General features: G+C 36.2%; 1 protein-coding gene across 6 annotated transcripts in view; it reads left to right on the top strand.

Annotated features, from left to right (window-relative positions):
* PDE3B (phosphodiesterase 3B) overlaps positions 1-26,140 on the top strand; it is a 72,804-nt gene that overhangs the window by 7,321 nt on the left and 39,343 nt on the right. For 2 of the 6 annotated variants that reach the window (XM_085550156.1, XM_085550159.1), the window contains exon 2: positions 23,170-23,287. The exons of 2 other annotated variants lie outside the window; for them this stretch is intronic. In XM_085550156.1, the coding sequence (XP_085406282.1) occupies positions 23,248-23,287 (40 nt within the window). In that variant the 5' untranslated portion in view covers positions 23,170-23,247. Of the gene's footprint in view, positions 1-17,293; positions 17,438-23,169; positions 23,288-26,140 lie in introns of those variants that run through there. 2 more of the 6 variants (XM_085550154.1, XM_085550157.1) reach the window with 2 other exon arrangements.

Below are 26,140 nucleotides of genomic sequence, written 5' to 3' on the forward strand. Positions count from 1 at the left end.
TAAGAAGAGCGCAATAGCACTATATGATAGAGCAGACTCTCTACAAAGCACTAGTTGTTTTTATTTAATGTAGTCATCAGCATTAGCTATGCTTTTTCACCAGTGATGGACAAGAGCCTGCATGCTGTGCTCAGAAAAATCTGCACCAGTGGAAGTGACCCACTGTCATCACTGCTGAAATGCATCACTCACCACCTCACTGTGCTGACATCCATTGTTTGGTCTCCATAAACATTCAACAGATCTCAGTGGGTGCAGATTTTTTCTGCATGGAGGAATTCGCTGGTACACCTTTGCTTCATTTGTGCTTCTACATCAGATGTCGTTTTGTCGGACTGCCCCTTTGCTGCCATCTGTCATGCAGCAACATGTAACACAATGTAGGTGGGAAGGTTCAGCCCCTACTGCCATACCACCACCATCTGCCTCTGGCAACATAGGCCACCGTAATAAAATAGGAGGTGTTACTTTCAGAGCAACCCTCATAGTTCAAATAGAAGCAGCTGCAGTCTTGAAGTTAGCATTGATATGTCTGGCTTTCTTTTTGTGAACTATCCGTACTTTTTGCATCTTTTCCGTGTAGCCTCTTCCTTTGAAATGATCAAATTCACAGGTGGAGGAACAGCAGAATACACAGCCAGCTAAACAATTTTTATACAAGCTTTCATTTATTTGGTAGCTCAGCATTTATGAAATGAAGTGCTGCTATATGCAACATTTTTTTGTGTGTGCCAGTGCTAACCTCATTTTGTATAAAAGGTGAGGAAAAAACTGACAATCTTCCAATTAAATAACCTTGAACGTTAATCTTGTCAAGTTTAGTTACCCAGTTCTGATCTACCAGCCTTAACATTCTTGTTTTCAAATCTAAATGCCTGAATTAAGTTAAAGGGATATTGGCAGCAGATGTTTATTTGTTGTTCACTTGATAAACAAAAGGTTGTTTAATTGATTGTTAAAATATTCTTTTCCTTACATAGCTTCCTATAAGATATTCTAGACACCATAGAAAATATACTGCGTGAAGCTGTATTTGGGTTCTTCAGATTTGTTTTTGAGAGATTGTCCCTATTTTATGAGGAACAGCATAAATTAGCAAAATAGGTACCTTGCTTTTTTTATATCTATGTTGGTAATGCTAATTGGAAAAATATGCAGGTGGTTTAATTTGGGTTGAGTACTTTCAGTGCGCCCAGACCACACAGCACTGCTTCCACCCCAGTGGAGTTGTACTGCAATCCTGTGGCACACCTGCCTGTTTACATCTGTTGTCATTTCAGTTTCATCTGCAGAAATGTGTAATATCAGGTCCTCTGAAAGTGAGTGAGATGTCAGTTTGTGGAGAGGGTTATTATCAGTTTTACTGAAATAATGGCATCATTGGTTGGATGGGGCCCTGGGCAACCTGATCTAGTAAACATGGAAGTTTGGTGGCCCTGCCAGGAAGGGAGTTTGGAGCTTCATGATCCTTGAGGTCCCTTCCAACCCAGGTCATTCTCTGATTCTGTGATCATGGTATTAGAGCATCTCTTTTAACCTTTGTTATTGGTCATATTATGTTTTCTTTTTGATTGGATTAAATTCTTTTAACATGATGGAAGGCAAAATACTTTTAAAAGGCATTTCGCCGTAGATTCCCTGTCTGTATCTTCAGTATGATTTTTCTTCCAGTGAGGTCTAAAATTATATACATGTTTATATACATATATATTTGTATACAGGCTTATATACATGTTTGGGAACTCTTTCTATTTTTCTTAGTTTAATATTATAAATTAAGTTACAAGTTATGTTCATTCTTATAATTTTTTTTTTATTTTTTTCTAAGTATTGGTGGGTGACACCTGTTTACCACATCAGGAATGGAGCTTTTTTCTGTCTGGTGGATGCTTTTAAAGGAATTCTAAATTCCTGAGTACTCCAGTACTGTGTACTCTAATTTCTGACTAGTAATACTTTTGACTCCTTGGAAGAGTTTATATCCTTTCTTGCGAATTGCTACTACCGATAAGGTTTTTAAATGTGGGTGATAAACGCTGATCTTATTTCATGCAGGAAATAATCTGTGTGGTGACCAAGGACCCTTACAGTGGGCACACCTTACAGATGCAGATGGCTTTTGAGCTGAGTCTGTAGCTTGGAGGGGATATGAACTAAATTCTTGTGATCTTTCTCTGGGGCAGAGACTAATCTCTGCATTTATAGGACATCGTTAGCACCTAATGAAATTCAATGTCATATGTCTAGTTGATAGATTCTAACTTTCTAAGAAAAAAAATATATTTGAGAAATCTTAAGTAACTGTTCTGAACAATGGCTGCGGTGGCCTCTATTCCATTTGTTTTGCCATCTAAGCAACGCAGTCTACTCACAGTACTTTTGATATCCATTCTTGTAGTTCTGTAACCCTACATGTTGCCAGTCCAAAAGAGTTATTCTGCCTAGCCTGAACTTCAATTTCAGTTCATTTAGGCTGCTTTGTCTTACATACAAGCACTTAAGTTCCCATGTGTAAAAGCAGGAAATTTGTGTTAGAACCTGAAGGTGTGACTAGCACGCTAAAAAAAGTTAAAATCCTGCTGTGCCTGTGAAATACTGCCTGCTCTGCGTTGCCCTGCATGAATTGGCTTGGGCTGAACGAAGTAAAGGTACACGAGCACAGCTTTGCCCTTAATTAGCTGGGACATGTGAGAAGCAGTCTTTACTTTCCAGGGAAAGAAATGCATTGATGTGGGTTATGTTGCTTCCATTGAGATTGTCCGTACAATAATGCTATGAAACAGAGATGTATCGACTGTGCATTGTTTGTAGCCTGGGGTAAACACACAAACCTTAATGATTTGAGGGTTTTTGTTCATTCTAACCTATCAATATAGGATAGAGCAGTGTATTTCATATCCTAACTAGTAAACATGAACAACTTTGTTATCCGTTCCCTGTGCTGCTCTCTTTCTGTCCTAGTACCAGCTAGCTGCATAGCATCCATTTGGGAATTACTGAGGCGTGCTTTGAAAGGAAATTCAAATGAAAAAATAGTATTGCAGTGACAGAGTTTCAATTGATTGTACACACAGATGTTTGTCTAGAGGCATATTCTAGTAGTTGGGTGTTTTTGTAATAATGAAAAAGCTAAGCAGTATTACTTAGGATCTTTCCAATGGTTAAAGAAATGCAGTGTGCGTGTCTATGTGAAGTTAAAATGAGTGATTACTATGATGTGATAATAAGTAGCTTTGTGATGCTAAGGCAAAACACAGTTGAAGGTATGTTGAAGACAGATATTTGTGAATGTATTTTATGTAGCTCCTTGAAAAGTATTCATTAGAATCTACCTATGAGTTTCTTGTTTGATTTTTTTTTTTTTTTTTTTTTAATTCATCATAGAAGAATGTTTCCATGCAATGGTATTACTGAAAAACTGATTTTTCTTTCTATTTGGAGCTTCTGGTTGGACAAATTTGGTTAAGTAAGGTGATTTTGGTACAGCTGTTCTGTTAACAACCAGTATTTTTGTTGGTTTTAATTTCATTTATTATATCTGGCAGCACTTTTGCTGGGTGATGAATAACTTTGTGAAGAGCTTGAAAGTAAGAACTTTGTGTGAAACTTAATGAAATGTATGTAACTTTTGGAAATAGGGAGACAGGCACTGGCTATTGCTTGTGAGTGTAGCATAAGTTTTCAGACCCTCTGAGATGAAGGCTTTTGTATCGAAGACATCTGTAGAATAATTTGAAGGAGAAAATAGTACGTTTGTCTCTGTGCAGGACAAAAATTCTTCTGGAGAGTAAAAAGCAAAGCTAAGATACTCAGGTTTGAAAGCTGTTTTGTTAAAACCAAGTAAAACTCTATTTACATATAAAATCTGTTTGTGAGTTGTGCCTGTTATTAAGACCATTGAGGATAAAATTTCAAGACAAATTCATTTGGAATCTTGTGTTATATCTGGAAATATGAAATTGGTATCCAGTTTTAATTAGTGCTAGTAAAAGTGTTAGAGCTTTGGAAAAGGTTCAAGCTGTGTTTCACAATATAAAGTGATACAATTTCAGAACTAACTACGAGTCAGTAAAACTTCAAACTTCTTCGCTGAATAATAAAGGATATAATATAAATGATATAATATATAATTAATAATATATAATGTAATACAGAAAGTTAGCTTTATGTCATTTTCTCGTATGAGACTAGCTGCTGTTAAAATTTTGTTTCTAAAGGTTTCTGAGTCTTCTATACTTGCCTTAGCATTTATTCTGTTAGGAAACTCCCTAGAGTCAGCAGAGCATTTGAGCTTTCAAGTGGAAAAGAACATGTGTTTTACATATATATCTATAGTCCTTTCTGGCTAAAAATGCACAGGCTTTAATATAATTTATAACTTTGACTCTCTGGTAGTAGGTGTTAACAATCTCAAATGAATGCATTCTTAAACTTAAGTTTCTTCAACCTGGCTGATACTGGGCAGGCATATTGTGCCTTTAGATGCTACATCTGTATTTTAAATTCATTTTGCTTGAATATACAAGAAAATAATTTCCTAGAAAGTAAATGAACAATTGGAAATTGCTTACTTGCTTGTCTCTTTCTCGTAATGCCATTTTTCTTTCTGTTTCCCTGTCTGTAACTGTTTTTAATCTTACAGTCACTTTAACACCTCTTCTTACCAGTGTGTTCTTTATTCACTTTCTAAGTATTACAAGAGCAGTAACATTATTTTATCCAAAATTACAGATATGATTCAGCAAAGACAAAAGTATCCTGACTTGAAAATACTTTTACTTCTTTGGAAACCTTTCAACCAAATTATTATTATTTTTTTAAATAGTCTAGAACATTTGGTAATGCAATTTATTAAACACTATTAAATGTTTCTTTGCATTTACAACGGTATTTCTAGAATCCCTTATTTCTAGAATCCCTATATTAAGTCCATAACTGAAAAATGATGCATGTGTAGGCTGTGTTTAAAAGGGCATGCATGTTTATTTCTGATGTACTCATGCAGACTGTACACTTCATGTTAATATCTTGCAGTATTGAAAAGATATTTGATTTTTTGTTCCTCTGTTTCTGCAAATTAGCTGCAATGTTTGTTCACCTGCTTCATTTTCTACATACATAATTGCAGATTTGCCAGATCTGAGCTGTTAACATGTAGATTTTTAAAATATGAGCTTATTCTTTTACACTTAAGAAGAATCTGTATGTCTTCAGCAGTGTGGATAGAGGGGACAGAGGTTCCATACGTTTCTTTAGAACAGTAAGCATTTAGCCATCTTGCTAAAGTTTTGCCTAACTCTATTGTGTGAGTGAGTGAGGAGAGCAAAGTAGGAGTAGCTTTGGCTCAAGTGCTGTGGCTGTGGTAAGAATAGCTGGCTGATTAGTGACAATAGGGAATGAACTGTGCCTCAACAAATTATTTCTGAACAACCCTTTGTTTTTCCTCCATTCAAAAGCAAGGGGAAAGGATTAAAGGGTTTGTATCCTTCAAACTATCTTCCTGTAATGTTTTCCCTGACCTTTCTAATACTGATGTTTGTATATGAACTTGATCTGTTTCATTCAGATTACCATTTGTATAGAGCTCTATATGCCATGTATCTCTATGGCAGATTTTGCAGAATATTTTTCTAAAAGGAAATTCTGAACTTTATTTCTACTTTCTGAGTAATACTTTGGCTCAGCATGTCTTCTAGACTCCCAGCTGTGTCTCAGGTCTGTCTTTTAGTTCCCATCAGCTCTGCTTCACTCTTTGAGATATTCTGCAGTAGCATCCCTGCAGATTTCAGGAAAAGGAGTAGGCCAAGAAAAGCTGGAGTCAAGAGCTGCGACTTCCCTATGTTTGCCTCTTCTGAAGTGTCATCTGGGAGGTTATTCAGCTCGGTGGACAGAGCTGTATTTTTTTCTTGTGTCCCAGGCAAAGCATAGCAGGAGACAGAGCTGGAGTGTATCTCCATTCTGTATCTACATTCTGTAGCTGGGAGACTGTTATAAAGCACGTAATGGTTCTGACTGTTGCAGAAGTGTTTGATCTTTGGTATTTGGATAAACTCCCAAACATATCACAAGGCTCGCAGAGGGTAACTGTCTCTGCAGTATGGCCTTGTTATATATCAAATAACTAAGTTCTTTGGTGCCTGTTTAGGTATGAGTGACTTTTGATGCCCTCTGAGAGAACTTTCTGTGGATGTTTCTTTGCTGTCTAATTCAGATTGCTAAAAATTCACTTTCTCCAAGTTATCCTGAGCAGCCATTAGTTAATTTTGTACATTCTTTCTGAGCCTTGAATCCCATAACCTAAAACCATTTTGTGGCCACCTCAAAAACTGTACCTTGAAGGACCAAGGAAAGGAAATTGCTGTCCAGTCTGGAGATGAGATTTTTTCCAAGTGCCCCTGGTCCATCTTTGAATAGAGCTGGAATCTTTTGGATCTTAGGGTAATGTTATTCTCACTGGTACCTGCTGGCCTGTATCCTTCTCTAGCTGTTTTTCCAGTCAGTTGAAGAAAACTGTCTCTTGGTGAAAAAAAATATTTCTTTCCCTATAGTCATAAATTTACTTCTGCCTTCCTTCATACTATAGTGGTGCTGGAACATCAGAGTGAGGAGGAGTGCAGGAGTGTGGGAAGAATCTAAGAAGAGATGCAGTGGAAAACTATATTAACAGCAGAAAATCCTGCTGTTTAAAACATCTCCATTTAGAGAAACGCATCACTGAGAGGCTAGAAAGTAGTTAATTGCTAGGAGCACTGATTATATCGTGTAAACAGGGTAGCCCTTTTTGCTTCTTGTTTTCTAGGTAAGTATATTTGCTAGTACATACCAGTACACTGGGTGTTTTTATTGTTTTTGGACTTTTGTATTAGTGTACCCATTTGCCTGTACACCTGGACTTTTATTTTTTTTACCCCAATGCTTTTCTTTCATAATAAGACTAAGTTGTGACACTAGATTTGAGCAAGAAGGCCTCCCAAGAAACTGGAAAAGCCATGATACATTTGAAAGATTTAGACTATTTCTTTTCATTGGAAAACCAGGACTAGAGTTCTTGTTAGAGCAGTGAGCAGTTCTAACTTGATATGATATGGCCTTTGTTGGGGGTTAAGGGGGAGGGGAGCAAAATAGTTTCTAGCATTGTCTTCTTTCTGCACCTTCACCTTTTTGATATCTTTCTGACCACTGCAGAGAACTAGATGTTATGGTAGGTTATATTATTGGCTGTAATCTGTTTCAGAGTGTGTTGGGGGATTTCACACTTAAAATTGCACTGGATAGATCAACTGATGAAGGTAAGAGACTCTTTAAACAATAACCTTCATGTGCATTTTGCCTTTGTGAAGCACTGCCCAGAGGTGGTTTTTTTTTTTTTTGGTTTTTTTTTTTTTGGTTTTTTTTTTTTTTGTTTAACAAGATGACCTTTATCTTTCCTTTTAGCTTCCTTTGTGCCCTGTGATTATTCCATACTACTGAAAAACTATTTAAGTTTTGCACCAGATAAACACTTATGTCAGCACATAACAGTTGTGTGTTGGAAATAGTTTGTTGTGTGTTTATTCCTGTCACCAAATAGCCAAATCCTCGAATTATCCTTATTAGAATTCAATTCCTCTGGAAGAGGTGATCAGTAAAATTCTGGAGTTGTGAAATTAACGTTGGAGGTACAGGTAATTGGTTGCTTTATGTAAAATCTGCAGGTGTTTAAGCTTTTTACATTTGAATGGGCAGAGGCTCTCAGTAGTGTTCCTGTATTTTTGTTTTAAATGCAAATTAAAAGATAAATTACAAACTCTTATTTAGGACCGTTCTCTTTCTTTTCTTTTTATTTTTTACTCAATTCAAAAGAGAATGCAGCTTAGGTAGCCTGTGCAAAAGTGTGAGAAAGTTGAGAATGCATTTATAAAACATTTCTGTACGAGTTGATTTCCAGATACGATAGGTTAACCATAAGGCTGTTAATCAAGGGTTAAGCTCAGTATGTTTCGCTGGCTGCCGACTGAAACAGGATGCAGTGACTACATTGTCAGACTGCTGGTGTGAGTGCAAACAGATGAGGAAATGCTGGATCAGGCACTTCAGCAACTTGGGCTGTTACCGAGGAAACCGTTTGCGTCATACTTGCCAGCAATTAGCTTACAGTTCTTTTATTTTTGATAGTGTTGCAAGCTGAACTTGACTGTTACAAAGGAAAAGGCTGCCTTCATCTCCAACTGTTAGGTTGTGGCTGAGCTGTGGCTGGCGCTCATGAGAATTTGCAAGTGTAACTTGGGATAAATTGCAGTTATTTCAGCTCTCCAGTCTGCTTCTGCAAATAACACTGAGCTCTGGATGATGTGCAGTCACATTTTTTCTTTTCTGAGCGACTGATCATCCCTTGTTAATGAAATCAAGCACTGCATGAGTTTCACCAAAGCTTCAGGTTTCCCCACCTTCTCTAGCAGTTATATCGAAGTATTCCTGCATGTACAGAAATATTATGTATCCATTTTGAAAACTGTTGTTTTTGTATTACTTGAGGCTTAACCTCTGAAATAAGACATTCTCTTCCTAACAGGCATGTATATATTTTTTTACTGTATTGATTAAACTCTGGCAACTTTTAGTGTTACCCAATCACTGATTTAAACCAGTGAATGTTGAAAACAGTATGTGTTTTGACTCAGAAAATCATAATTCCTTCTGCATTTTGCTTATACCGTTCACAGAGTTACAGCATCTGGTTTAATATTGATGTATGTTGTTAATATGGGAACTGCCTTATGGCTGCCTATGGGAAGTTATTTTTTAGAGGAAAATTGTGCAGTTAAAAAGCAGGTTAAACCAATATTTGTCGCTGTCTTTACCTTTCTGTTTTTGTGTGAATAAACAAACTGCTGTTAATAGTACTTAGTTGCAGACTAGGCCTGTTCAGATGTCTAGTACACACGTTCCTGTGCTTGTATTAAGCTTAATAAGTTATTATATTTTCCATCTTTTAGTACGAAGATTTTTTATTTACTTTGGAAGAAGCTGTCCATTTTTATTTTTTAAAATTTTTTACTTTATTTTTTTTTTTAAGTGAAGGTGTTTTATTGTTGTTGTTCTTTTTTAAATAATACTGACAGACGATCTCCCAGAGCTGTATCTGAAGTCTATAGGCAAAGCTACTTTAAAAACGAACAAGTAAAAGAACTTAAATAAGAGACATGGAAGGATTACCGTGGGTACCTGTGGTTCTGCACAATTGTGGTAGATACACTTGTCCACAAAAGTCAAGCAGCCTGTGTTTTGGGGGGCATTTTTTACACTGTATACAAATGTTGTCTATACTTAGCTGGCAATTTGGATTGCATTCCACACTGGTATTGCTGTCTACCTGGACTGAGATCTTTCTGTGGGATTACTTTGTTGTTGTTAATAATATAAAAAAAATGTTTGGGTTGGGTGGAGTTGGCTGAAGCACTGAGATGCTGTTTCAAAGGAAGAATGACTGCTTTTGCTACTAGTTTGAAGTGGTTTGACTGACTTGTCCAGCCTCACTAACATATGTCATTGTGTGTGGCCATTGCTTGATATGTGTTTTATTTGGTGTGCAGTCCTCGTATCTCCACCTCAAGTTAGAAAGTTTTACCATCCAGAGCAGTGAGCACTGGGGTTTAAATATGTAGCTACCAAATGGTTAATAGAGGTGTTAATAAAACAGGACCTGGATATCTGAAGTTTATGTGAATTTTGTTGTTAATTTTATTTATTGCTGACAGTAAAATGGAAGTTATGGTGCTGACAGATCACAGTTGGATTCTGTGAGTGTATGTCTAGGAACTTTGCCATTTATTTAGGCAAATGCCTGCAAGTTATGCAGTGCATGAAATGTATGGAATATTTTGTTTTATCCTCATTTAGTCATTTTGCCCCACAAGCCTTGTCATCATCATCAGCAAAGGAGATGGGAGTTATTACTCAGTTATAATACTCAGTTATTTTCTTTCCAAAATTTCATATAGTCAGCCTGACTGTTCAGTATATACATGTTTCAAAAGATTAATTGACAGTAGGAGTACCTGATAGTATCTGGCAGTATCTGGTGTATAATCTTTCATGCAGTATGATAAGGGACAATGTTTTCAGCAAAGTCTGTGAAGATCCACATGATTTCTGGAGAAGTATTTGTTGTATATGGATTATAGATATGCCTGTTGTAGTCTTCTGAGTATATAAGTCAGCTCATCTCACACTGTGCATTCTGTAACTTTCAGAACCCGTCATATAGGAGAGTGCCGTGAAAGAGAAAATGGTCTCTTCCATCTTCCAGTGTTTGTGATTCTTACTGAGGTTAGCAAACCTGTACATTGTTCTTTGCAACTCTTACACTGTGCAGTACTATATAGAAAACTGCACTGAAAACAGCAAGGAAGTGACGGATAGTCCATTGTTTCTTTGCATATATAGCTAAAATAGCCAACAGTAAGATCACCTAATGTAGAAAGCTTTGTGTCAGGAATATTTTCATGTTTTTGAGCATTAGTATAGCATTATTATATAGCATTTTTCTCATATCGTGGTTATGAGCCTAAATGATCATTAGGATCACCTATGATGGTTTTTAAAATTCTTTTTCCCACTGTCTCATTTGGATAATATTCTTCCAGACCTTTCTATTTTAAAGCCACCTTTACTAGTTACCCTTTTGTTCCAGTTCAGTCATTAAGAGCAATACAATCCATGATGGCAGTTTACTTCTGTTCATCAGCACCTTTTTCCTGATAGTAAAATTTCTCTGTTTACTCTGAGTAGGAAGCTTCTCTTCAGCTCCACCCCGAAATCCCAAGTTGAGGCAGTTGTAAACCTGTCAGTGGGCTGCTTTGTTTATTTTGGAGTTTTTGAGAATGAAGGCTATGGAGACTTACTGAAAGACATGACTTAGCCACCTCTAAAAACTTCCAGCCATGTCACACATTTTCCTTTTGTGAGTTTCATGTCCATATATTGTCCGTGTCCAAATAAATAGTTATTTTGCAATTTTTTTTCAGTGTTAGTTTTCATCTCTGTCAGTTTGGTATCCACATAGAATCTGAGTTCTTTATTCAGTATGATTTAACAGTTTACTTAAATCCTGTGGAATGGAGAGCTCTTTTCTCATTGCATTGTCAGTTGCAGGTGATCTTTCTGGGTCATCAAATTTCACTATAATTTTCTCTGGGGATGCTAATTTTATTTAAATAAATTGATTTAAAATGTCTTCTGTGTGCAGCAGCTGTTTTGAGAAGGTGTTTACTAAGAAGCACTCTGGAGACAGGGACTTCGGGGGTGTATGAGAAACTGGTAATCACAGCCTGAACCTCTGATTAATCAGCTGAGGCAAGTGTTGGGTCATCTGTGTGAGCGCAGGTGAGAGTAATTTAGCTGTGCTCCCAGAAGGGGTGGAGCTTGACTCCAACTCCTCTAGACCTCATTTAAGGGCTGACCACCACTAAGGCAGCATCTCTTGGAGATTGCTCCCCGGTGGAGATTGCCCCAGCTTTTCCTAGCAAAGGAATCCATATCGGTGAGTTTTTCTTTACAAATAACCTTTTGAATATTTGTCATCATCTTTGTTACTATCTTCATATCATTCCACTTTACATTGGGTCTTTAAGGTCAAATGATATTAGTAACTCTTCCATACCTCCCTCTAATTTTGGGATATGGAACCCTCTTGAATATGTCTCTGCTATCTTCTATGTATGGTACCCTCCCTACCACTTCTCCAGCCTTACTCATCTTTCCTTCACACTTTGATTTTAATGCGTACTTGGTGATAATTCTTTTGATGCATAAATCTATGCTAAATTTAGATCAATCCTTATGTAGTCATTACAAATGTTAAAAGGTACTTGTTTGACCTTAAGACATATCCTTTCTAATCCGAGCATCTCTGCTTCAATATTTCAGTTCCTTGCGCACTTTCTGGCACTTGCAGTGATGGAAATGGTCCTTCCCAGTACCATCTGCTCATTCCTGCTTTGGCTCTGTCCCTCTTTCTGCTGACACAAGCGTTCATGAGACTGCACGGTGATCTTAATTGGGGAACTAATCCACGTTAAATCTAATCAGTTCTTTTTTGTAGTTGCTTGCCACATGTCTGCAGGAATACTTCTTCTGCATAAGGGATGGAGTGACACAGGGATGGGAATAAGCAGCTGGAGGAGGACAGAACTCCATTTTTGTGGCAGTGCTAACTTGTGGTAGTCTAAGAGAAATAATGGCAGTGCAGTTTAAAGAATGGACGTGTTAGAACTTCCCACCAAATCATCTGGAATAGCGTTTCCTCAGCCCCCCGAGGCCTGTGTGTGTTCTGTGTTTCTTGGGTGTACTGCATGTTCTGCATTTATCTTCTTGAAATACAAGGAACAAAAGTTAACGTACACATTTAGCCTTGTGCACTAAGTGCGGCAGAGTTCCTTTGAAAATCAGTTTAGGATTCTGTGGTAATAGATGGTATCCTACTATGTTCATATGTAATAACAGATTGAGCTGATCAAGAACACATGTGGAATCAAATTATTTCTTATACCTGAGTATTGAACTCTTTTAAAATAGTATTTTAATGCTATCATGGTTATTTGAAAGGCCTTCACTATTTCAGGATGAAGTAAATTGGAAACATAAAATTGGAGCAATACTGGGTCATCTTCTGAGTCTTATATTCAGTGACTGCCATCATGCTCCCATCTACTGAATATTTAACTTGGTGATGTGAGAAAAAACAAAACTTTTTTCTCAGAAAGTGGTAGTACAGCTTTCCCACTTTGATGTTGCCAGATGTTTTGATGATTTTTCTGCTTGTTTTTCAAGCAGTTGAAATTCTAGATAAAATTAGTTGATAGAGTAAGAAAGCTTCAACTCTGTTCTCTACAGTAACTCTCCTGTGAGACTGCATTGAACTACATGGGACAAATAATTCTCATTATTTCATTCCTGCCAGCTTCAGAGTTCTGTTAGAATTGTAATCTTCTGTAATATGGAATTGTGCAATCTAATAATGTGTCACTTAGTACTTTCATAATAACTATGAATCTATGTTATGTTCACCATAAAGAGATGTTTTCCCATTTGTTCTTTCTACCATCCCAGTAAAATCTCTAATGTAAAAGCCATCAGCTACTGTCCACGTTCTTTGGCTGGAGGAGCTGGGAATGGAGAAATGCAAATAGGTGCACTTTTTCTAACTCAACATCTTTTTCTAACTCAAGGACTGGTCACCCAATTTAAGGTAGGGTGGTTTTCTTGTTTGCTTGTTGTTTTTTTTTTTTAAATAATGCTAGGGAAGATAAAGTAGAAATTTGCACTAAAGTTGATACTTAAAAAAAAAAAAAAAAAAAGCTGATTAAATCAATGATTGTTGAAGATTAAATTCAAGTATGGGAAAAGTGAGAGGAAAAACATGAAAAGAACAATAACCTGGAGAGAAAATGTTAATTGCATAAAGAAGAAACACAGTTATAGTTAGAAGCAGCATAAAACTTTCTACTGTTGTTTTATTTGATCAAGTTTTAGTTTGGTTTAAGTTGAAATAACAAGCTAAAGCTTGATCAGTTTTATAAGTCCTGATAGTTTATCTTCTATGCTGCTTATTCCTAGCCAGGAGATGGATTTAGAATACTTTTAAAAATATGATGTAACACTAAGGATTTATCAGTACTTGGGGTTCTACACAATGCTGTTTGGAGTATGAAGAGCATACAAGGTCCTGTGTCACTACTCTGTGAGATTTTGAAATAAATATGCCCAGATGGCAGAAATATACTGGACAATACAAAGATATTTTAACAAAGAATATTGATAGAAACATTGCAAGAAACAGGTGAGAGCAATTATTCATTGACTAAGAGTTAAGCAACCACTTTTGAAGAGTGCATAAGTGTTTATCAGCCGTGCATTATGATGACTACAAAAAGAGATAATGACACTGCAGCATTTTAAGAAAAGTACAGTGACTACAGATTGTAGTATCTGTATCTAATGCTGCTCACAGTACAACCGAGGTAATTTGCAGCATACTCTGAAGCCTTCTGAGAAAAGTGGGTGGATATTTTGCGTTGAATTCCGTTCTGCCATTAATCTTTCTGACTAGTTGAACATTTGGAAAAGTAGCCTATAATGCTTTAATATTTTGCCAGTGTTTCTTTTGAAGTTGATGTGCTGTCAGAAGCTAAATATTTTATGAAAATTTTTTGTAAGTGGTTGATTCTGATAGGGATCCAAAACAAGGCCAGAAATAGGCTTTTTTTAGCCAGTCTGATCTCCCTTCCTTATTTTTGGTATTATGTGGAGTCTCCAGTCAAAAATTTCTCTTCCTTGTATCTTAAAATGAAAATCTACAGTGTGTTGCTTAAATCTATTAATCAATTAGCTGAGTTTCAGCTCTGTGTCACTTGAGGAAAATTCTTTCATCTTTTGGTCAGAAATATGCATTGAACAAGTGATTTCACAGTACTCTTAAATGTTTTGCTGTACTGGTATTTAATATAGCTTCAATTAACAATGAGGTTATAGATATTATTTGTAATAGATTTGTATTTATTAGGCTTTATTACATAAAATGAAGCTTGATTCCTTCTTGCCTTGGGACATGTATAGCAAAGGATTCTTACTTTGTCAGAATGCTTCAAGATAACATTCCTGGAAGGTAATATTTTGTGAAAAAAAATCTTAAGTTTCAAAACATTTTGCATTTACAGTAGCAAAAATGGGAGTATTCAAATTATTATCAATATTCGGTATTGATTGGATGTGGTGTTTTTTGCTTCATAAACTTTTAAAGTGTTTTAGTGTAGCTCTTTGGTTTTATTTAGTTGAAAGTTTGCTGCATTTTGCTGCCCTAGTTACTCAGTAATGGTTGTTAAAATGTGTACGTTGATGTACCCCCAACTTCTAAAACTTACTGAAAGAAAAATAGCTAGCATTGATAAAGCATTTGTGTTCTTCCCACTCCATTTCTGGATCAATGTATGTAAAATCTGACTTGTTGTGTCTAAATATTAAAAAATGTCCCTTAGGTTCACACTGAAGTCTTGTAACTTAAAAAAAAAAAAAACAACAAAAAACAAACAAAAAAACAACAACAAAAAAAGCCACATCTTCACAACCTACTTTAATATTAACAAAGCTATTTTCAGTGTCAAAAATATTGTCCAAAACCTTGAAATGAACAGTTTAAACTTAAATTGCTCCTTTTGTTTTTTAAATGTTGAAACTCATACTTAGCATTCTGACTAGTTTCAAAACTTACATAAACTTTACAATGAGCTTATTTTATTTAACTAGTCCTTTTTAATTACCATTTTAACACGCTGAGCAACTTACTGTTCTAGTTTTAAAGTAGTAGCTCATTTTCCATTTCCCAAGGCAATTAATTAAAACTGTTTGTGTGACAGCAAGAGTTAACATTGTTTAAGAGTAATAGCCTGAGTCAGTCTTGTGGTGTTTGTAATAACAAGTTTCCACACCACTTTTTTTAAAGCATTCATACAATTCTCTTTTTTTCATTGAAGCATTAATCAATTTAACTGTTCCGTTCTGTAAATTAGTCATCATTTCTTTTCTGCGTAGCTTTTTCTGGTCTTAGCCAGTTCATTTTTTTTGTAGACTCCAAGCTGATTTTCCTCTAAATAATGCTTTTTCTTCTTGTTAAAGCTTTAATCCTAAGATTGAAAATGCAGTCCTTCCAAGAAGAGAAAGCATCTTTAGCTGTGATTTCCAAAGTTCGTTTTCAAGAAATAATTTCCTGACTTTTGTTTCACCTTCCTCTGAAATACAAATAAATGACATTATCTCCATACTGTTTGCTGCATTTGGAAAGAAATGTTTGTTCCCTTCCCACAGGTGTTGTCCTTTAAGTTGGAGGTGCTTCCATCATTTACAGTTAATATAACCCTGTATTAACTTACAACTTAATATTTTGTAAATGTGAATAGGTATCGCTGAAATAGTTTTATCACCACTAAAATGTATACTAAATAGTGTATGTGCACATACATGTGTGTGTGCAGTCCCATTCATAGGTAGTGTCACCTCAGTACCTTTTGTCATGCTCGTACATCCCTGGTACCTTTGTCTCAGTTGGCCTAGTTCAGTTAAATTTGACAGAGAAGAATCAACTTGAATAATATAATTCTTGTATGTTTCCTGACAAATAGTAGCCAGCAAGTACTCTTGGTGGCCTACAAATACCTTCATTACAAAGAATACTGAATTTGGAGTAAGTATTCTAAATAAGGGAAAACAAGGCATTTAAGTCTTGCAACTCCAAGGTGCCAAGTCATCTAGTCCTAATGCAAAAGTTCCTAGGAGTTCATCACTTCTGCTTGTCACAGAGCTACTTAGCCCTTTTTCTGGAACAAAGCATGCTTATTGTTGAGTTGTTCAAGTTCTGGGAAGATGATATTCTATGTACTGCAACACGACAGTGTATTTTTTTTTTTTTTTTGGTCACATTATTGGATTTTTCTATCTTCAGTCATTACCTGTTGCTGAAACAGGCTGTCTAGTGATGGCAACTTAACAATAAATTAAATACTGTCTTATTTATTGGCCAATTTACTTATGCTCTGAGCCTTTCTTGTAGTAGACTGCAGCTTGTTTGTAACTGTTAGATTGCAGGATGGGAATGACAATGGCTGGAAGTACTTGAACAGATTTGCTACAGCATGAGGTATGTTTTACCGCTGTTGCAGGAATGTGAAAGCAAACTGCCCTGGTATTTTCTCATTTAGAAGCTGGAGAGTACACCGCAACTTATTTTTGTGGAGCCCTTAATTGTGAAATGGAGAGCGGATATGTTTCACATTGATAGCAGATAGGATTATATGTATGTTTAGATTCTGAATGTTGCCTATTTCAACAGGGAGGTAATTTCTGGGAAGAGAAGGATGAAGAAGGGAAAAGAGTCCTTATTTAAATCTTTACTGTTGCCTAAGATCAACAATGAAACTGACTTTCTAGTAAGTCTTGCCTCTATCGGACATGAAGTTGGCACTGTGGGAGCACACTTCTAACTTTAGGATTCTGCAAGTGTGTGCCTAGTGCATTGGCTGCATTTTCAGTAACAATCTAGACCTTTGCTTCTGGGTCATCACTTCCTATTGCAAGTCACATTTAAAATATTATCTGAGTACGTTCTGAATGTTTGTGTATGAGAAGCTTACAAGCAATGAGTCTTAGACAACAGAGTCTCCTGCTGGTGCTGTCTGTTGAAGAACTGTTAAACTGTCTTGCAGCCCCTTGAAGTACAGAACAGTTGGAACAGCTGGCTGCTCCCTTGATTGTTTCCAGACACAGCAACAGAAAAACGATGCTTTGTTTCCCAAGGGTGTTTGAAATCTGGCAACTCAGTTCTCAGCTGTCATGGTGGGAGACGCCATGGAAAGTGAATTTAGAATCCTGGAAAAGCAAGTTGAAGCAATTTCTGAACTATCACAGAGTAAGTGAAGAGGGCTTATGTGAAGTTAGTAGAGCTGATTTTTGTCCATAAATTTGCGTGATTTTCAGATAAACTGCTTTTGGCCAAATGATCTTTGAGGATCCCTTTCACTGAATTATTCTGTTCTACTTAGACCTTTGGCTAGCGTCAGAACGTTTCATTTTGGGATCGAATAGCTACTGCTGGCCCACATTACTTCTGGACATCGTCCAGTTAGAGTACTGCTTAGGGATGAGTTGAATTTGCAGGTACAGTTTTGCTCCAGTTTGACAAAAACTGAAACAGAACAGGAGAAAAACTGAGGTAAATGAAAGCACAAGTTATTTTCTTCAGATCAATTTGATGGCACTTGCTGCTTTTCTTAGTCTTTGTTTAAGAGAAATTGGGGATAAATTGTGTAAGACTCTCTGCATATCTTGAAATTAATATTTCAAAAATGGGGGTTATCCCCATTTGCAGTCCTTTATGTAGTTTTTCCACTTTGTCTATGAATGGTGGATTTCAGTTGGTGGGAAATAAGCAGGAAGTATTTCTAGTTTTGACTACTTTCATTTGAAGTAGTGTCTGTTCTAGTAATGCTTTCCAAATTCATAGTATTTCTTTAGTTACCTTGAAAGAAGAGGGTGATTGCATTCTCCTTCTGTGCATTTTTTCATCTGGAGGTGTGTATGACAAAAGCTGGTAAATGTACACACAAGATTAGGCCCAGCTCTAATGAGAACTCCTTAAATTCCATAGCCTAAAACTGGAGAATACCTGCTAGCTGTGTACTACAGGGATTTATTTAGTATTTCAATAGTATTTTTTCAAGTTTGTGCAAACTGCACTTTTTTCTATTTTTCTTCAATAGATTTCAATAAGTGTAATGAAATCACAAAACATGCTTCACATATGTACCTTAGTATCAGTTTTCAAGATGGTGTGACAAAGCACGTTGCCACATTATACGCTTTGTAAAATTTAATTCCTTTTTAAAAGAATTGTTTTTAAAAAGGCACTTCTTTTTGTGGAAATTTAAAAGAAATTGGTGGGAACAGAGCTAAAGAGACAATGAGCACTTCGCACTTAAAATTAAGTGTTTTACAATGTGGAAGTTTTAAAAATTTAGTAATGGCTCATAACTATTCAGCAGTAGTTTCAAACTCTATAATCTATTGTTATAGAATTGAAAGTGTCAGGCTTTTCAAAACTGCTCATTGTAAGTTGTAATGGACTGATAAACGCAACTGCATATACAGCTTTGGCACACATTCTTTCTAAATTAAAATTCTATAACTGTAAAATGAAGTTAGGGAAGCTGTCCCAGTCCACTTTTTCAGCTCTACGGTTTTATGGTTTTATTCTTGAAAGCCTTGAAAACAATTTTCCTATGATGTTATTTAAAGGACAGTGCTTCTAAATTCCTTAAATGTCAGGCTTTGTAAACATCTCTAAAATAATGGTAGGCTGATCATTTCTATTGCTGCAGGTTGTTCTATGAGATCTTCTGGGGTTTTTTTTTTTGGTTTTTTTTTTTTTGCTGTGGGAACAACGGGTCTTTGTCCCTGTAAACAGTTACCCAATGAAGTCGTTACTGGATTTGAATTTTTGTTTACAGATTAAACAGAAGTGAAAGAAGCTGAAAGCTTGCATTCCAAAACTGGTGACTTCTGGTGAAGGGGGGGAATTATACCATTTAAAATATGAAAAAATAAATCTATTACTCTTAGTGAGGTTATACTCACTATAAAGTATTTATGCAGATCGGTGTTCTTGGAAAATACAATGAAGCTTTTAGAAATTTTAGCACAGTTTTAAGTGCTTTGTAAGCCTTTTCCTGAAGCTATGGTGAGTCCTGCATACTGTCATTCTCTTTTCAATTGTAAACATAGTTTCAGTACTACCACTTTTGTACCAAACGCTGTTCCTAAGCGACTGCTGACGTCAGTTGGTGCTGCACAAGAAGGTTTGTGTGTTTATCTGCTGTGGGCAGACTCTTAGAAAATATGAAAGTATGTAACTAGATTAGGCCAAAGAGGTTGCCGCTTCAAATAAGTGTATGTACTGTTTGCGGTGTCATGCTTCATTTTTTCTCTATTTTATTTTGATTAGCAATTTTATCTTCTTTTACATATGCATGGTATCTACTTTGCAGGAGACAATCAGGAGGGGTGTATGTTCCCTTTGCAGTTGCTTTAAAGGGGTAGCTTTTTAAATTTTTTTCTGTAGTATAGCTAGAATAATTTAAAAGGAGCATAAAGCTTTTTCATATTTGATTGCAAGGCTAGAAGTAGTATTAGAAGTGAAAGCAGGCATACAATTTCCAGTTCAGATGAAACGTGTTTACTTAGTGATTTTTGGCTACAGCCTATACGTTTGGAATGATACTCTTGGAGTACTTTGCTGCCTGCTTTTGTATTAAACAAAATCTGTGTGTAACTGGTTTAGTTATGAATTTTAATTTATGAACATTTATGAATTCTTATTTCTTTTTGGTTATACTTGCAGTGCTCCCACGCTAAATAAAAATTACCTGTAGGAAAAAGTCCTCATCATTATATGACAGTAAAGGACATAGTAGTGATACTGAAGTTCCAACAGTAGAAAGAAGAGTTTATAGGAAGTAGTATTACCAGATGATTTATTATGGCAAGTAAGAAAAATGGCAAGTTTTGTGTCTTTTTTTTAAATCTTCTTCTTCAGTTTGAAGACTAGAAGCAGTGTTTTTCAGGACTAGGTAGAAGCTCAGGACAGTTGTTCCAAATTAATTTAAATTGGATGCCAGATTACCCTGAATTAGACAAAAAATTCTGAAAATGCCTAATAGGACTTTGGAATACATTGGCAAGCATAAAAGTGAAAAGCTAAGTAAGGTTCAGACTGAGTATAGCTGTTACTGTGGCCTCACTGGTCTCGAAGTCAATTTAAGTATTTTATCATTTCCTGCACTGGTGTAATGTTATCCAATATTGCTTTCAAAATCTGAGGATGGAGGCTGCATAGCCTCTTCAGCCACTTTGCTTCACCGTGTACCACTGCTTGTCTGTCCTCACAGTGAGAAACTTTTTCTTTATGTCTAGTCTGAACCTATCATGGTTCGGTGTTGGCTCTTCTCCTCCCTCTATGCACAGTTAACTGGGCACCATCATTTTCTAGGTGAATATGCCCTTATTCCCCAACCTCTCCTCTCAGAGAATGGCTCCAGTCCTCTGGTCATCCAAGTGGATCTCTGCTGAAATCATTTCATTGCCGTAATGACAGTACTTGAGAGCCCAAAACTGGATCTAGCCTTCTAGGTATGGTCTCATGAGTTAAGAAGAAGGGAGTAAACTTATCACTCAATGGCTGTGCTCCTGTTAATACAATGCAAGATACTGTTGTCTGCCTTTGCTGCTGGGGAGTGCTGCTGGGTTATGTTTAATCCCTAGCTCCCCTACTTTTAACTTCCCAGGTGCAGATCTTCATGCCTGTCCCCACTGAATTCCATGGCTGCTGTTGACTCATTCCTCCAGCCTGTCTAGGTCCCTCTGTGTGGCAGCCTTTTACATATAGGTCAATTCTTCCAGTTTGGTATAATCTGTAAGCATATTTTGTAAACTATTATTTAACAGAAGAACGTAGTTCTTCTTTTGCATTTAAGAAAAAATAGATAAACAGCTGCCAAGTGCTCGTTTACCAGTAGAGATGCTTTTTCTAGGTCTTTGTTGAATGTTCATCCTTCTTAACCATATTTCCTGATTTAAAAATCTCTTCTCTAGCTTTGAATAGCCAAGGATGAGTTTGAGGATCACATCTAATTCAGTAAATTGTTCCCAAACAAATAATGAAATTGTGAGTTTTCTTACTATTCAAAGTGTAAAAATCACTCAGACCAAGAGTCTGTTTAGCTTAATATTCTGTCTTTTTGTCTGAGATGAGATTTATAATGTTCTTACTAGTTAAGTTGAATTGTTTACTTGAAGATTTATACTAAACTGTTTTTTAGGACTGAAATGTGGGTTAGTACTTCTTTTAGTCTTCTTGTCTATTATTGCAGCATCTCCAGGAGCAAGCACAGCAATGGAAAATCAATATGAACGGTAATCTTAAGTAGCTGCTTATCATCTTCCCGCCTATGCTAATGTGCAATTAAGTACATTAAAGATCACGGAGGAAAAAAAGAAGCCGTAATCAGAGGCTGATAGGAGATATGAAATGTGATTCTTTTCTTTCCATACAACCGTCCTATGCTTCCATCTGTTCTCAGTTCAGGGAACTTGCTGGTTTTAGCTTGTTAGTGACAAGTCCCTCCCTTTCAACTTATAAGAACTTCCAGTTTTGCCTGGACTCCCCTGTTTTGGACATGGCTCATTCTAGCCCTTTCTGATGGCCTTTGATTCTTGTGCTATGAATAAGTAGTCTTTTTGTTCAACTTGTTACCGATCAGTTTCTCGGAAGGAGTTTGTAACACTCATGTTTTCAGCATAGCAATAAGCTTGACATATAGCAGTGAAAATGACTAGTTGGATTAAGAGATTTCAGTGTTACTTAGACACTAGTTTATGTGGAACTTTATCACCTTTGTATACTTTGTGAATGAATGTATTGCAGTACTACATAACTATCTTGTTTCCTGGCAATAACTGCCTGCTAGGAATTTTTGCTGCAGGATGTGCCACTGAAGGTTCTGCCCAGTGATGTCAGATGGACTTATGCAAAAACCTGGAGATGAATGAATAGCAGAAAAATATGTTCACTGAGAAATTACACCATTCTATTACATTGATTTCCTTTTGCAGGAAGGAAGTTTGTTGGTTCTGCGTTGTGTGAGATCAGCTGCAATTGGTCTAACAGTCTTTGTATGACTATGGAGAAATGGCTGCATCGTGAATGTAAGGTTTGGGCCTTTTGCAAATATTGGCACTGCAGGCTCTGCTCTTGTTCTGAGAGCAAACTTGGTACGTTTTTGTAAATAACTAAATTATGCCAAAAATAATTACTGACTTCAAAAGGCAGCCACAGCAGAGATCCCAAAATATGGCTGTATAAACTGACAAAAGGTCTCTCTTTCCTTGTCAGATCATGTTAAGAGTATAAACAAGCAAGCAAACAAATCACGAACAGTGAAGAAACTCCTTGTTTTATGATATATGATCTTACAACAATTCTATTTCAATTTTTAAAAGCATTTACTCTGAAATACCACTAAAAATATATCCAGTGTCTAAAACTTTTTAAAATAAGCATTTCTGATCTGCTAGACACTTTAAAGTTATTGTAATCTCTCCTTGAATTAAGTGAATAAAATACTGAAATTATTTTTACTTTAAGAACACCTGTGATTTTAAATATAATTAACTTAAATTGAGATAAATCAAAAGGCCCTTATTATTGTTCCTAATTGTAGTGTGACCTGTGGTAACGATTCTGGTCTCAGGTTTCCTAGTTACCATCCTGTATGTTCTGCTAGTTTGTGAAACTATAAGTGGGCTCAAATCCAAAACCTTTTCTCTGGAAATTTATAGTTGTCCAATTAGGATGCATTTCTCCGTAGACTTACAAAGAACCAGCTTGGATATTTTTTATAACTTAGGAAAAAGTAGTGTATTGTATTATTATTTTTAATGTTCCACAGTTATTTTTTGAAAAGCAGTATTTTCAGTGCATCTGAATTTTCTTAGCTAGGCATTTTTCTTTCCTTTTCAATACATCTTAAGGAATCCTAGTCATTCATTATTTGCTTTAGGTAGCATTGTCTCTTTGCCTTATTTCAGAAACTTGCCATTGTTTTTGGACAAAACCTAACTCCTTGTTAGCATCTGGAGTCCTCACTCTGACAGGATTATCACAACATGCGAAATAAAATTGTCAACTACTGCTTTCAGAATAAAGGTAAGGTGGGGGCACAGGATATTTATTCTTCAGAAAACATTTATTGATCTCTTAAGGTTCCTTTCAAATTGAGTTGTCCTGGAAGACTTCGTACCAGTTAGTGTAAAATTTTGTGTAGACATACCTATAGCTAGTTCAGGCACTGCTGAGGGCATGTTTGCAGTAGCATGTAATTCTTCTCATGCTGTGAATTATGGGAAAGGAATTGAGCAAATATTTAAGTATTGAGTTGATGTTGAACTCCGGCCATTGTGGGTACTGAGCTAGTACTAACTAAGCTATCTAGAAGTTTTCTAACATAATTCTTGTTAGTTTGTATGAATGAATTAGAGGCGTCTCAGTACCTTTAGCTATTATTCATAGCTCTTCTGTCATAGTCAAAATAGGCCATACAACTTTACATGTTCTGTCATTGTTTTCTTGGGTTTTAAACTTGGAAAACTACACTTCAAGATCTACCTGACTGAATTTATCTAGTACTTCAAACAATCTGTTAGCTTACTGAGTTAATATAAGCTTATCAATGTCTATTAAATCTACATTTCAAAAATGGTGGGGGTGGATGAAATATTTAGTGAGCTGAAATATGCTTTTTAGACTGCCTTTAATATGCTCAGTGTATAGCACAGGAGTCATAAGAACTATATGTTAGTAGCATTGAAATTCTGCTGTGTTATACATCTGAACTTACAGTGATGTTTTAAGTAGCACTTTGGTTATATTTTAGGAATTTGGGAGGATAACATTCACATACTTTAACAATATCCTGCAGTACTCTCTGATTGCAGCTTTATGACCTTTAAAGTCAGTGACCTGTCTCTTTAATATCATTTGTTTACTTCTCTTGTCCTCACACTGCCTGCAAACTTATGCTGATTTTGGATGTTGTTCTTTAACACTGCTGAAGTAATTTGTGATAGAATTAGTATTCAAATGTATTTTGCTTAAAAGAATGAATCCATCTCATCCTTTAAATAACTGCATTCTACATGGGGGAATCATCAGAAATTTCTACCTCTTAAACTGGGGAAAGAAGTGGTATAATATAGTTCTTGGCCTTTAGTAAATTGCATCAACAAAGTATGTGTAGTAGAAAATGCACAAAATTCATCTATGGTTAACATCATATTAAAAATCATTTTACTCTAATTCTCAGTTTCTGAATCCTACCTTTGTAGTTATCCGTAAGCAGATTAAAGGTAGGTTTTAACCCATTTTTATTTAGTACCATTGCTATTACTTGAGCTAAAGAAAAAATCCTGATATTCCTCTGTAGACCTGTTCCTGAAGAAAAATCTGATGCTTTTTTTACTCAGTAATTACTGAAACTTTCTCAATTTAGAGGTTTTCTTGTTTGCTTATTTATTTGTGTGTTTCATGAGTCAAGAGCCATGCAGCACCTGGTATTGGAAAGGTGCTGGATCACATTGCAGGCTGAGCTTTCAGTGCTTAATCAAATCAGCATCTGACAGGGCCTTGCTAGATGTCACTCTGTTCTGTTGGATTAAGATCCTACAGTAACTTTTGAGATTGATTTTTTTAAACCTTGCTTGTAGCTTCAAAACTATTAAAAGTGTTAAAGCTACAAGTCCTTAGTAAATAAAGTAAATATAACATCAGCTGTTGTTAGGAATTCATAGTGGAACGATGAAAGTGAGAAGGTCTGCTGCAGTTGTGCTTAGATCTCAATTGCATCAGTTAGGAAAAAACTATTAAACTTTTTAGTTTAACAATTTAAAAAAATAAAGTAAAATCCCTGCAGGCAGCCTAGAAAATATTCAAAGATATCATACTGGAAACTGAAGGCAAATGCATGTCATTTATCATTAAAGAGATGAAGATGAAAAGAAACATACCATGATAAAACAAGATAGTAAAGGAGGCTTACTGGAAAAATAATCATTCTTCAGAACAGTTGAGCTTGTCTCTAGATTAGACATTAAATGTAATAGTTCAAGACAGGTAAAAAAGAACTTGGAGAGCAAATTGTAGAAAACATAAAAATCGGTGGTAGTATTTCTTCAAATTCATTAGAAGCTTGAAGTCTCAAAGACTATCTCTTGAACTAGTAGGCTCTCAGAAATAGAGGGAGAGTCTTTATAAGATGAGACTGTAGCAGGAAAATAAAGGGTTTTTTGTATGTTCGCTTTTGGAAAACCTGCAGAATATTCCTGGGCTGGAAGTTTACTGGTAATTTCTCAGAGGATATTAATGAAAACAGCAAATTGTCAAGACCAGGTAGTGCATGCCCAAGGTACTCAAGATGCTTGAGAGGGAGCTAACACAATTGGTGATGGCAATGTGCATTTTTTTTACTTAGCTCTTTACTTAAAAATGGTAAGGGCTGCAAGTGGAAGATGGCTGAAGTCAAGCTAAATGACAGATTTTGCTCTACCTTAATTCATAAAATTTTATCTCTCCCTGGAATGCAATTGGGCTTGATGGGTATGGGCAGATGTTGCTTATTCTTTGTATTCATTGGCTTTGTCTTTCATGTGTCTGGAAATTTTTTCCAGGTGGACTTACTCCTAAGTTGTCCCAGAGTCTGAACATCATCCAATAGCCTGTAGTTCCCTATTTCCTTTTGCTTGATTTTAAAATTTGGGTAATGATCCTCTGCCTGCTCTGAGCTTTCGAAGGCACCAGCCATCCCTTGGAGGCATCCCACCTAGTCAAGTCCAGCATCTCTGCTCTGTCTCTGCTGTGAATTGTATATGGGTAGTGCCCTAAGCTCTGTAAGCAGGCAGTATTTGAGAGCTTGCTTTGGTGGTAAAAACTGATAGTAAGAAAACAGAGCATGTTGGCCTTCTCCTTTGTCACTTGGTCATCCTCTCTGTTCAGTGGAATTCTGCG

Source organism: Coturnix japonica, chromosome 5, assembly GCF_054131305.1.
Source record: "Coturnix japonica strain WE chromosome 5, WE-NBRP24, whole genome shotgun sequence".
NCBI lineage: Eukaryota > Metazoa > Chordata > Aves > Galliformes > Phasianidae > Coturnix > Coturnix japonica.